General features: G+C 44.3%; 1 protein-coding gene across 2 annotated transcripts in view; it reads right to left on the bottom strand.

Moving 5' to 3' along the window:
- Positions 1-13,591, bottom strand: part of HOMER2 (homer scaffold protein 2) — a 61,804-nt gene that overhangs the window by 40,776 nt on the left and 7,437 nt on the right. Inside the window, exon 1 of one of the 2 annotated variants that reach the window (XM_060693306.2) lies at positions 11,164-11,366. The exons of the other annotated variant lie outside the window; for it this stretch is intronic. Within the exon in view, the coding sequence (XP_060549289.2) occupies positions 11,164-11,321 (158 nt within the window). The 5' untranslated portion in view covers positions 11,322-11,366. Of the gene's footprint in view, positions 1-11,163; positions 11,367-13,591 lie in introns of those variants that run through there. 2 annotated transcript variants of the gene reach the window in all.

Below are 13,591 nucleotides of genomic sequence, written 5' to 3'. Positions count from 1 at the left end.
ATGAACAAGGAATGTGGGCTACGTCGACCCTAAAATATGGGAGGGAGACAATAAAATAAAAACTCAGGAATAAAAGCAAAAGAGCCAATGATTCTACAGTAGTCCAGTGGTGAAATGTAACATTTGTTACTACTGGTTCTGTGGCTTGGTGGTGGTGGTGGGTTAATGTGACTGGGTGGGCGTGGCCAACTTTTTTTTTCCCTTTTAAAAGCATGTTTTCTACAACCTTAAGAGGTTGCAGAAAAAAATGCTTTTAAAAGCCTCTGATGATCAGGCAACTCAGCTGGGATCGTCAGAGGCTTTTAAAGGCATTTTTTTTTCTACAACCTCTTCGGCCGAAGCATTTTGTAGAAAAAAATGCTTTTAAAAGCCTCTGATGATCCCAGCTGAGCCGCACGATCATCAGAAGCTTTTTTTTAAACTTTTAAAAGCATCTTTTTCAGCCAAAGAGGTTGTAGAAAAAATGCTTTTAAAAGTAAAAAAAAAAAAAAGCCTCTGATGATCGCACGGCTCAGCATGGGTGGGGAGGCAGGGATTTTTGCTATCGGTTCTCCGAACCACCTGAAACCATTGCTACCGGATCGGGCGATCCGGTCCGAACCGGGAGCATTTCACCCCTGAGGTAGTCCTTGACTTAAAACAAGTTCATTTAATGACCGCTCAAAGTCATAACAGCACTGAGGAAAGGAACTTACGACCGTTTTTCACACTGATGGCCATTGCAGCATCCACACGGTCATGTGATTAAAATTCAGATGGTTGGCCACTGATTCACATTTATGACGGTTGCACTGTCCCGGAGTCATGTGATCCCCTTATGCGACCTTCTGACAAGCAAAGTCAATGGAGATGTCAGCTTTGGAAGCCATGTTAGGCCGCATTCACTTAACAACCTTGTTACTAACTTAACAACTGCAGATATCTATGGAGATTCTCCATCATCCAGGACATGGTTGTCCCAAAGATGCTTTTTCCAACAGGCAACTGGACTTCCTGGTTTTTTTCTTTGAAGACGTTTCGCTTCTCATCCAAGAAGCTTCTTCAGCTCTGAGAAGAAGAGCTGGAGAAGCTTCTTGGATGAGAAGCGAAACGTCTTCAAAGAAAAAAACCAGGAAGTCCAGTTGCCTGTTGGAAAAAAGCACCTTTGGATTAAGAACTGCAGTGATTCACTTAACAACTGTGTCAAGAAAAGTCATAAAATCGAGACAAGAGATACCGGACTGTGCAGAAACGGATAGATTGACATTGAAAATCAAACAGCAAGAAGACACAGCATATTATCAAACATGGAATCGATTTTATCAGTGGGTGGAAAAAAGGAGTGGAGATTAAGAATGTAATCTATATTGCTAAGCAAACTAAATACCCAGACAACACGATGTTTATTAAGCACTAAGAAATGTAATTAATAGAAAATCAACTTCAAAAATTTCAAGAAGAAAAAGTCATAAAATGGAGCAAAAGTTACTTAACAAATGTCTCACTTAGCAACAGAAATTTTGGGCTCAGTTGTGGTTGTAAATTGAGGACTATCTGTATTTTGAGACATCATCAAAGACTTTGGTTCCTTCCAGGACATGCCCACATTTGAGACTCCAATGGTTCTGATTTTTTAATATTTCCCACGAGATTAAGAAAAACCAAATGCCACAGACAAATATGTCAGCTCTGACTCTCTTATTTCAAACTCCCAGCTGTTTATGAATTCACAATTTCTTTGAAGTGCAGCTATCCTCCTGCTTCTTTACTTGGGTTAAGATTACCTTCATTAATTTCTAAGGCTTAGCATGAATGCAGCTTTTGTCTTATCTTAGCTTTCCCCATGCAAATAAGCTCACACATCCAGCTAGCCAAACTTGGTGTTTTTCGAAGTGTCTATCTTTAGAATCTGTCCACTAACTACGTGGCACTGCCTGTACAGTACCGTAAATCTCACTGTATTACTCTACTGGGCATGTCACAACACCCCGCATTCATGCCCCCGTGAATTTTTCTACCAGCAATCATTCCAGGTCTCTGTACTAGAGTACATTTCAGTTTGCATCCCAAATTCCTGTTTGAGGCTGCCAATGAGGTCTTCTATGAAAATTGCGTCGGTGTTTCTTATCTCAGAATAGAATAACAGAGTTGGAAGGGACCTTGGAGGTCTTCTAGTCCAACCCCTTGCTTAGGCAGGAAACCCTACACCACTTCAGACAAATGGTTATCCAACATCTTCTTAAAAACTTGGAGCATTCACAATCTGAAGCCTTAGTGGCGCAGCAGACTAAAGTGCTGTTAAGTAGCACCAGCTGCCTGCAATTACTGCAAGTTCAAAAATCTCACCAGGCTCAAGGTTGACTCAGCCTTCCATCCTTCCGAGGTAGGTAAAATGAGGACCCGGATTGTGGGGGCAATAAGCTGACTTTGTATAAAAAAGAACACTGCTTAGGGGGAGCCGAAAGCCATATCAAGCAGGTATATACAAAAGTATGAAGGCTATTGCTTAACGCATTGTAAACTGCCCTGAGTCTCCAGAGAAAGGCAGCATATAAATTGAACCAATAAATAAATAAATAAATAAACCTCTGGAGGCAAGTTGTTCCACTGATTAATTGTTCTGTCAGAAAATTTCTCTTTAGTTCCAAGTCGCTTCTCTCCTTGATTAGTTTCCACCCATTGCTTCTTGTCCTGCCCTCAGGTGCTTTGGAGAATAGCTTGACTCCCTCTTCTTTGTGGCAGCCCTTGAGATATCGGAACACTGCTATCGTGTCTCCCCTACTCCTTCTTTTCATTAAACTAGACATATCCAGTTCCAGCAACTGTTCTTCATATGTTTTAGCCTCCAGTCCTCTAATCATCTTTGTTGCTCTTCTCTACACTCTTTCTAGAGTCTCCACATCTTTTTTACATCGTGGTGACCAAAACTGAATGCAATATTCCAAGTGTGGCCTTACCAAGGCCTTATAAAGTGGTATTAACACTTCACGTAATCTTGATTCTATCCCTCTATTTAGGCAGCCTTGAACTGTGTTGGCTTTTTATCTTCTTACAGAAGGAAACTTTGAGACTTCCCAACCACAGAAATGATCGACCTCACACCTGCTTACCAAACCTGGATGGAGTGTTGATCAAACTACAGAGGAAGCTTTCATCTATCTGTCTCCCTAAACAATAACGAGTCATTTATATAGGACCCTACATTAAAAACAAGCCATATTCTGCTTTTTTTTATAAAGTGTGACCCAGGCCATCTTGACAGCAACGGTCCCAAATACACCAAAGCTTCAGGAATTCACCCTCAAGCACCCCAGAGTAGAAATCAGCTCTCCTAAATCTGCACAGAAAGGAGGGGGACAGGAAAAAAAAATCTGAAGATAGTAGTTAAGGATGAAAAAAAATAAAAATAAAATTGTATTCCTTCGCGGTGAGATATATGACTGGCTTGTGGAGGAGATACCAGGAGTCACAAATTCTCGCGGGATGATTCCCTAAACTAGACACATTTGTCATCCTAAACTAAGTCATTGTGTGGTTGTTAAGGGAGAAGTATAAAATAAAATGAGACTCGCAGAGCTCCTTCGAAGGATGGCAATATAATAAATATGTCAAAAACATTTAGGATCAAAAAACATGAGGCTTCTACAACTGGTGGGTTTTTTTTTTTCCAGGAGAAACACCCAATCATTTGAGAGACAGGAGGAATTCTAGAAGAGTTTAAAAAGCACTATAGGAGTTAGCACCCACCCCTCTCCTAGGAAAATGAGATATTTTAGGAAATATTCAAAGGGCAGAATATTTCTCCTAAAAGGGAGGCAGAAACTCAGCTCCCCCTCACTTTTGTCAATGGGCCTGGCCCAGTCTATTCTACATAACAAATATCTACCTCCTTCAGGCAGAGCCATAGTAGGAATTGCCCAAAGCCCTTTCATTACATCATCACCCAGCAAGAGTCAACCAAGCCTGGGACTCGAAAGACAACCTATAAAGTTACCCCTGCATGGCCCCATGGGAGTCTGACAACCAATCAGAATGCAAGCTCAAATTCAAAACCCAACAGAGGGCATAAAACCCAGGCACTCTCAGCATCTCTGCCCATGTGATCCTGTTCGTCAATAAACCTTCTTTCCAAGCAACTTCCATGAATCCAGTGTCTTTTTCCCCACTTGGAACTGAACCCAGATGGACATTTCTTCCAACAGCACCAATTGTGAATACAGTCCATCAACAAAATGCTGACACATACACACCCAAAATCATTAGGACCACCCCATTAGAGTATCCAGAGTCGTGTGAATCTGGAGGCAACCCACGCCAAGCTCTTCCACCAAAGCTGCCACCGAATTACAATCTGGGGACAACTTTGGAATGTGTCAGAAGGAGGAGATTGCTCCTAGAGACTCTGCAGGATGTGTCCCTGTTAACGGCATTTAATTCATGTAATTTAATTCAATCTAAATGCAAATTAAACTATACCCCTGGCCCTTTCCGAGCACAATCCTTGGCAAGCTGCTCGGAGATAACCGGACCCCTTGGCCCAAAAAGATTGTGACTACGGAACTATCTCAGACAACTAGCGGGCCTGAGCAGAGACAAGCAAAGCCCAAACCATTTCGGAAGGGAGGGAAATCTCTGTTTATTCGCCTCAGACGTTTCTGGATAGGTAGCTGTAAGACCAAACGGGAGGCTGTAAGAATGCCGAATTATTGCAAAGGCCAGAAAAGCAGCCATTTTGCTAAACGATGCGGTCATCCCTTCACTCCCGTTTTCTTCTGTGGGCCCCAAGTTAGATTTGGAAGAGGAATCAATTTATTTATTTATTTAGTTAGTTAGTTAGTTAGTTAGTTAGTTAGTTAGTTAGTTAGTCAGCTAGTCAGTCAGTCAGTCAGTCAGTCAGTCAAACATGTACAAGGTAATAGGTATAAGTAAAAACTTGGACATGAACACAGGAAATGAGTAGGGACGGTAGGCACGCTGGTATGCTTATGCACGCCTCCTTTACAGACCTCTTAGGAATGGGGTGAGGTCCATGGTAGACAGTTTAAGGTTGAAGCTGTGGGGGTTTGAGGCTCTAACAACAGAGTCAGGTAGTGCATTCCAGGCATTGACCACTCTGTTGCTGAAGTCGTATTTTCTGCAATTGAGTTTGGAGCGGTTTACCTTAAGTTTGTATCTATTGTGTGCTCTTGTGTTGTTGTGGTTGAAGCTGAAGTAGTCATTGACAGGTAGGACATTGTGGCAGATAATAGTATCTACTATGCTTAGGTCAGACTGAAGTCGGCGTAGTTCTAAGTTGTCTAAGCCCAAAATTTGAAGTCTGGTGGCATAAGGTATTTTATTGTGGGTAAAGGAGTTGAGGACTCTTCTCGTAAAATATCTCTGGACTCTCTCGATTGTATTTATGTCCGATATTCACTCCCTCCCCACTCCAGGGGAAGGATACTGCAAAATCCCCATTCCCTCCCCACTCCGGGTGGAAGGATACTGCAAAATCTCCATTCCCTCCCACTCTGGGGGAAGGATACTGTAAAATCTCCATTTCCTCCCGATCAACTGGGACTCGGGAGGCAGAGAATAGATGGGGGCGGGGCCAGTCAGAATTTTTACGACCGGTTCTCCGAACTACTCAAAATTTCCACTACCGGTTCTCCAGAACTGGTTAGAACCTGCTGAAACCCACCTCTGAAATCTATCATGTAAATTATCTTCCTGATGACTTCACAATATGCTTGTGCCATTTCCTCCCCTCTAATCCAGCATGCATTTAACTCCTGACCCTCTCACTACTCGTTTTAGCTCACCATGGCCATCTTGACATCTGAAAGATTATCCCCAAGAGATTGAGACAAGGGGGGGGGGAAACACCTGTATCTACTCTTGATTTACACCGACTGGTAAAATGCTCCCTAAGGTGCCTGGATTTCATTGTTCTCTTCTTCCCTCCCTGCAGAGGCCAGAGAATTTGACTTTCAGAAGCAAACTGCACCTCTGAGCAATCACCTTCCCCCCATGTTTAGCCGTGGAACAAGAGGCTAAATTTAGAACCGTTCGCCCATTACGAAGCTACGAAAACACATAAAGACCTCTACAACGTCCGGATTTAAAGCAGCCAAGAATGCATTCCATAAATGTTAGCTGCCTAATGGATGAACCTTAAGCTTTGATTTGTTCTGATTCATCGAACTACAGCAAAGGGGTAGAGTAGTTTTTTTATCTGGCTTTCTTTCTCCGAAATGTTGACCCTCACAGAGGAAGACCGACAGAGAGACCTATTCAACCCTTCTTCTTACCAGAAAGACCAGGGATGCAAAATCATCATCATCATCATTTATAATGCCTTGGAAAGGCTACACTTAGAATACTGCATTCAGTTTTGGATCACCGCGATGTAAAAAAAAAAAAGATGTGGAGACTCTAGAAAGAGTGCAGAGAAGAGCAACTGGAGGCCAAAACTTATAAAGAACGGTTGCTGGAATTGGGAATGTCTAATTTAATGAAAAGAAGGACAAGGGATCTTCTACTCCAACCCCCTGCTTAGACAGGAAACCCTACACCACCTGAGACAAATGGTTATCCAACATCTTCTTAAAAACTTCCAGTGTTGGAGCATTCACAACTTCTGTTCCACTGATTAATTGTTCTGTCAGGAAATTCCTCCTTGGTTCTAGGCTGCTTCTCTCCTTGATTAGTTTCCACCCATTGCTTCTTGTCCTGCCCTCAGGTGCTTTGGAGAATAGCTTGACTCCCTCTTCTTAGTGGCAGCCCCTGAGATATTAGAACAATGCTATCTAAGGGGTTACCCCAAAGAAGAGAGGGGGTCAACCAGTGGTGAAATCCAATTTTTTTACTACCAGTTCTGTGGGCATGGCTTGTTGGGCGTGGTGAGGTGTGGCTTGGTGGCCATGGCTTGGTGGCTGTGGCAGGGGAAGGATCCTGCAGAATCTCCATTCCCACCCCACTCCTGGGGGAAGGATGTTGCAAAATCTCCATTCCCACCCCACTCTGGGGCCAGCCAGAGGCGGTATTTGCTGGTTCTCCGAACTGCTCAAAATTTCCGCTACCGGTTCTCCAGAACCTGTCAGAACCTGCTGGATTTCAACCTATTCTCTAATATCCTCCAATATCCCTCCTTCTCTATCTCAACAGATCAAAAGCAGTTGCCTTCCATTTTTAAAAAGGATGGAAACTACTTATATAGATTTACAGGTACCTGCAAAGCTGGAGACAGATGGATTGTACAGTCCTTAATCTGGGAGATGAAAAAGTCAGGGGTATTTTCCCACTGCTGCCTTCTCTCCTTGGAAAAAGCCCCCACCCCAAATCTTCCCTTCAAATCGTCTTCCGGAAAACTGCTAAAATATGGCTTGTTCCAACAAGCCTTGGAGGTTAATATCTGTCCCTTCTCTCCTGCCATCTGTTTGGGGCAGTATGCTTTCTTCATTCTCTGTTCTTTGTAACCAGCATCACGATGTGGATTTGGGACTTGGCTCTTTTTAAGACTTCGGCTTGGGGATGGCTAAAAAAGTGATGGCTGTGAGATAAGTAAATCTCTTCCCTAAATGCGCGGTCAGCTACAACCTCCAATACAGCTGGAAACACATCGAGGGCTGAGATTTGCATTCATCCCCATTTCTGCAATCAAATAAGGCTGGCAGGTGCTTTAAAATATGCTGAAGCTGCTTTGACTGCAGAGAAGGACAGCAGAAGAAAACACTGTACAGACGACAAGGGTGTTTCTTAAGTTTGGCAACCTAAAGGTGGTGTGTGGACTTCAACTCCCAGAATTCCCTGGGAGTCGCGGGAGGGGGAATTCTGGAAGTTGAAGCCTACACGAGTGGCCACCAACCTTTTGGGCATCAGGGACTGGTTCTGTGGAGAAAGGTTTTTCTGTGGACCAGAGTGAGTGTGGTTTCACGCACCGCCTGCCGTGGATGGGGCTTGTTTGCGCGGCTAAATTTCCCAATTGCTGTCCTAATCTACTCCTGTTCCACTCTTTCCCATCCCATCTATCCTTAACAGCAGAAAGTTTTAATTTTATTTTGCTGAACCGAAATGGGAAGCAGCTGAAGTGTGGGTTGAAAGAACGAGCAAAAACACTTTTGAGGGCTGGATCTGATTCTCAGACCACAGATTGTGCACAGGGCTCCGTTTAGCAGTAGAAAAATGACAATTCCTGCATATGCCGTAGAGTTCACAAGCCTTTCCCAAGTTTAACTTGACATTTCAATATGCCACAAATTTTTCATGCTTTTCATTTTTTTTTCTCTTGTACCTTTTTTTTTTTTTTTTTTTTACAAAATTAGTAGTGTGGATTAGGTATTCAGATGTGTACTCTTCGAAGCCAAGAACATCTGTTCTTTATTATATATGGATGCATTCTGATGATTGGAAAATTTGAAAAATAATTTAGAACTACTGGTAGAACGGTAGAATGTTTCTTTACAGAGAGCAAGCTAGGTTCCATGATGGAGCTTCTGTGCAAAGGTGATTTTAGGATACGCTGTCAATCAATCTGAACAGAGCTGGCCGGGACCTTGGAGGTCTTCTGTTCCAACTCCCTGTTCAATTCAGACAAATGACTGTCTTCAAAAATTTTAGCAAGGGGTTCTCTGCCCAGTTGCTGGGTGGGTGTGGCCATGGTGGGTGTGGCCTAGTTGGCCTCCTGCACCATGGCGGGGGGAGTTGTCCTCCCCGGGCTCTGGAGGCTTTCCTCGAGCCTCCGGGAGGGTGAAAATGGCCTCCCCAGGCTCCGGAGGCCCTCCGGAGGCCTTCGTGTGCACCCTGCACTTATCTGCATCCAAAACGGGCCGCGTGGGGACTCCTGGGAGGGGAGGGGAGAGGTGGGGTGGGCGGGGCCAGCCAGGAGTGAGATTTGGGGGTTCTCCGAACTGCACAGAATCTTAGCTAGAGGTTCTCCCGAACTGCTGCGAATCCCCAGCAGCCCCACCCCTGGTCCAGTCTCTTCTTAAAAACCTCCAGTGATGAAGCATCCACAACTTCTGATGGCAAGCTTGTTCCACTGGTTAATTGTCCTCAATGTTAGGAAGTTTCTCCTTAATTCCAGGTGGCTTCTCTCCTTGCTTAGTTTCCATCCATTCTTTCTTGTCCTTCCCTCCAGTGCTTTGGAAAATAAATTGGCTACTACTACTCTTTGTAGTAGCCTCTCAAATACTGGAATACTGCTATCATGTCACCTGTCTTTCTTTTCTGTAGATCAGTGTTTCTCAACCTTGGAAGCTTGAAGATGGGTGGACTTCAACTCCCAGAATCCCCCAGCCAGCGCTGCTGGCTGGGGGATTCTGGGAGTTGAGGTCCACCCATCTTCAAGCTACCAAGTTTGAGAAACATTGATCTAGATTAACCAAACCCAAATCCTGCCATCGTTCTTCAGATGTTTTAGTCTCCAGGCCTTTAATCATCTTAGTTGGAGCTCAATTTCATATTTGATTAACTGGTGAGGTTTTTACGCCCTTCCTGACCCTGAGAACATTATGTAAAGCGATCTAATGCGAAACTGTCAGCTTTAAGGAAAGTTTTTCAAAGAAATAAACCAACGCTCCGTTTCTAACAACCGCCTATCTGCGGCTCTTGCAAAAACCAAGTTTTGGAAAGGCATTTAAAGAAAGGCTGACTATGTTTTAAACTTGGAAGGCTTCGTTGCAGTTATGCTAGGTGCAAACAAGATTTTTTTTAAAAAAAAAAAGAAGATCCGAGGTCTTTTATTTATAACTCAGTGCTCTTCCTGTTTTAATGCTAAGATCACCTCATCGTCACCCACTTTTTCTTATTTGGATATAGACAAAGAATGAACGCAATATTGGACTAAGAACTAGGCAAGATGCCAAAAATGCTAACCAGTACATTTGCATTTCCATAGCAACCCTTCACATGAAGAATGTACAGAACGGTGAAGTTTTTAAAAATAACTCTGCACTCCGCCCAAATCTGCATATACATATTTTGTCTTTTTTTTAAAAAAAAATGAATTGACATGAGCAATCCTTCTTATCCTGTTCCACTATTGCTGATATTCCAACCAACAATTCTCAGGACAATAAGGCACCGTCTAGGTAAGGTTGCGGGACGCGATGATGATGGAAGGATGCGGTGGCTCGGTGGCTAAGATGCTGAGCTTGTCGATTGAAAGGTCGGCAGCTCAGTGGTTCGAATCCCGAGTGCCACGTAACGGGGTGAGCTCCCGTTACTTGTCCCAGCTTCTGCCAACCTAGCAGTTCAAAAGCACGTAAAAGAAAATGCAAGGAGAAAAATAGGGACCACCTTTGGTGGGAAGGGAACAGCGTTCCATGCGCCTTTGGCGTTGAGTCATGCCGGCCACATGACCACGGAGACGTCTTCGGACAGCGCTGGCTCTTCGGCTTTGAAACGGAGATGAGCACTGCCCCCTAGAGTCGGGAACAACTAGCACATATGTGCAAGGGGAACCTTTACCTTTACCTAGGTAAGGTCAGGATGGGAACTATTGCATGAGTCTGAGAATGAATCGACGTTGTTGACCTTGAAGAAGGGGTTGGTGGGCTTCCGGAAGACATCAGGCTGATTGATACAATTACAGGTACCTAGTCCTCGACCTACAACAGTTCATTTAGTGACCGTTCAAAGTTACGACGGCACTGACAAAAGTGACTCAGGACTTATGAAATCCCCGTGGTCACATGATTAAAATTCAGACGCTTGGCAATCGACTCGTATTTATGACGGTTGCATTGTCCTGTGATCCTGTGGATCTCCGTTTTGTGACCTTCTGACAAGCGAAGTCAATGGGGGAAGCCAGGGGTAAAATCTACTTACCTTCCCAAGCGGTTCGGAAGTGTACACACCGCGTGTGCAGACCCTCTGTGCATGCACAAAAGGTAAAAAACAGGTTACTTCCTGGTGAAAACCAGGAAGTAACAACAACCGGGCAGGTGGGCGGAGCCTTGTGCCGCCATCGCTACCAGTTCTCCGAACCACTGTCCGCCATCGCTACCGGTTCTGCCAAACTGGGCCGAACCAGGAGCATTTCACCCCCTGGGGGAAGCCCTGTTCGCTTAACTGCTGTAAAGGGTTCACTTTACAACTGTGTCAAGAAGTCCGTAAAATGGGGCAAAATAAACTGAACAAAAGTCTCACTTAGCGACAGAAATTTGGGGCTCCATTGCGGTCGCAAGTCGAGGACTTACCTACCTAGTATTAGGAACAGATGAAGCAGCATCTCTATGGAGATTCTCAATCATCCAGCTCATGGTTGCCCCAAAGATGCTCTTTCCAAAAGGCAACTTTAAAACTCTTTTTCCTTTAAAACATTTTGCTTTCCATTGGAAAACCGAAGAAGCAGCAACCATACCACAACAAGACGAAGCAATAAAGAAGATGTGACAAGAGCCTTGATAGCACAGTGGTCTAAGCACCCTGTTATTAACACAGCTGCCTGCAATTACTGCTGGTTCGAATCTCGCCAAGGCTCAAGGTTGACTCCGCCTTCCATCCTTTCTAAGGTAGGTAAATTGAGGACCCAGTTTGTGGGGGCAATAAGCTGACTTTGTATAAATATACAAAAGTATGAAGGCTATTGCTTAACGCATTGTAAGCCGCCCTGAGTCTCCGGAGAAGGGCGGCATATAAATCAAATTAAAAAAAAAAAAAGTTATTGTCAAAGACCCCATCGTCAGTTAGCCCAAAGTATGGAAGGAATACCAGCTCTAAAGCTGTTTAAAAGACAGGTAGGGTGAGATGGGGAGGGGTGGGGGAGCTACAAGCCTAAGGGGAATCTTGTTCCAGTCGTGTTGAACACTGTCAGAGGAGATTGTCTCATGCCAGAGAATGAGTTACGTCTCAGGGCTTTGCCTGAAAAAAAACTGTCAGCTTTTAATCAATGTCCCAGATCCCTGGTCAATTTCATGCAAAGCCAGACTGACAAGAAGCACGCATGACTCATTTCTTAAAACAAATATCTGAGCACCATCGCAACCTCCACAAGTGCGTATAGTCAAGGCGATGGTTTTCCCAGTTGCAATGGATGGCTGTGAAAGTTGGACCATAAGAAAGGCTGAGCGCCAAAGAATGGAGGCCTTTGAACTCTGGTGCTGGAGAAGACTCCTTTGATGAGGCCCCCTGGGATTTCATAGCAAAATCACTGGTGAAATCCGGTGAAATCTGAGCACCTCAAGAAATTTCAGGGAATATTTCAGAGAAGAAGCAAAGACATTCACTGCCCTCAATTGGTTAGAAGAAATAACTATCTTGGTTACCGTATTTTTCGGAGTATAAGATGCCCCTTTCCCACCCCACCCTAAAAGAGGGTGAAAATTTAGGTGTGTCTTATACACTGAATGTAGCCCTGCCAACCCACTGCCCCCCACCCTTTGACCTCTGCCTCCCGGCAATTTACCTCCTTGCAGCAAGCAGCAAGAAGAAACAACCCATGTCAGCTTCAGCACAGCCTAATTAGCAGAAGTTGATTGTCCGCCTCCCGACTCTCAGCTGTTTCAGGCTGCAGGGATTGCCTTTGCCTATTGCTATGCAGGCCTCTGCTGCTTGCTGCAAGGAGGTAAATTGCTGGGAGCAGATTTTTTTTTCTTGTGCTAATCAAGCTATGCTGAAAACGAAAATGAAAGTAAGGCAGGCTATTTGCTGTTTGCTGCAAGGAGGCAAAATTGCTGGGAAGCAGAGGCAGGTTTCTTTTTCTTTTTTTCCTCACCATAAAAGGTAGGTGTGGTTTATAATCCAGAGTGTTTTATACTCCAAAAAATACGGTACTTCTGAAGGCCAGCCAGTAAGCTTTCTGAATGTCTCCAAAACACTACAGACTCAAAATGTTCTCCATGACTTGAAGGCCTGAACGATCATAGAACATTCAGGGACTTAGACCAATCAATATTGTGTTGCCCACTCAACATGTGTCAAAGAGGAACGTTGGTGCTTTCAAATGATAAACTCCCTTGAGGAAGAGACTTTGTCATTCTTCAAATCCTGGAAAGTGACTCTAATTCAACTGCCAAAGGAAAATGTCACGAGGAAGTCATCCTGATTGTCAACCTGCCACGTTCCTTTGGCGCAGAATTCCGCTTTGGAGGATATCTCCTTTGGCTCAAAACTGGGTTTATTTTCCGGAGAACAGAACTGGCAAGACGAAGGATGTACGTTGAGTAGCGTTCCAGACCAAGAGATGCTCCGTAGCGGACTCACTTTGCACGCAAAAGATCCATCCAGTCTTGTGATACCTCCAGTCCCAGGAGAACCAAAGGGATACAATTGGTCCTCGACTTACAACAGTTCATTTAGGGATAGTTTAAAGTGACAACGGCACTGGGAAAAAAAAGCGACTTATGACCAGTTTTCACACTTAAGGCCGTTGCAGCCTTAAGTCCCCATGGTCACGTGATCGAAATTCAGACGCTTGGCAACTGACTCATATTTATGACGGTTGCAGGGGTCACGCAATCTGCTTTTGTGACCTTCTCACCAGCAAAGTCAACAGGGGAGCCAGATTCATTTAGCGACCCGTGTTACTAACTTAACCGCTGCAGCGTTTCACTTAGCAGCGGTGGCAAGAAAGGCCATAAAATGGGGCAAAACTCGCTTAACAAATATCTCACTTAGCAACAGAGATGTT

The sequence above is a fragment of the Pantherophis guttatus genome, chromosome 13 (genome assembly GCF_059756535.1).
Source record: "Pantherophis guttatus breed Tessera chromosome 13, ASM5975653v1, whole genome shotgun sequence".
Taxonomy (NCBI): domain Eukaryota; kingdom Metazoa; phylum Chordata; class Lepidosauria; order Squamata; family Colubridae; genus Pantherophis; species Pantherophis guttatus.
This window is presented reverse-complemented; position numbering and strand designations above follow the sequence as displayed.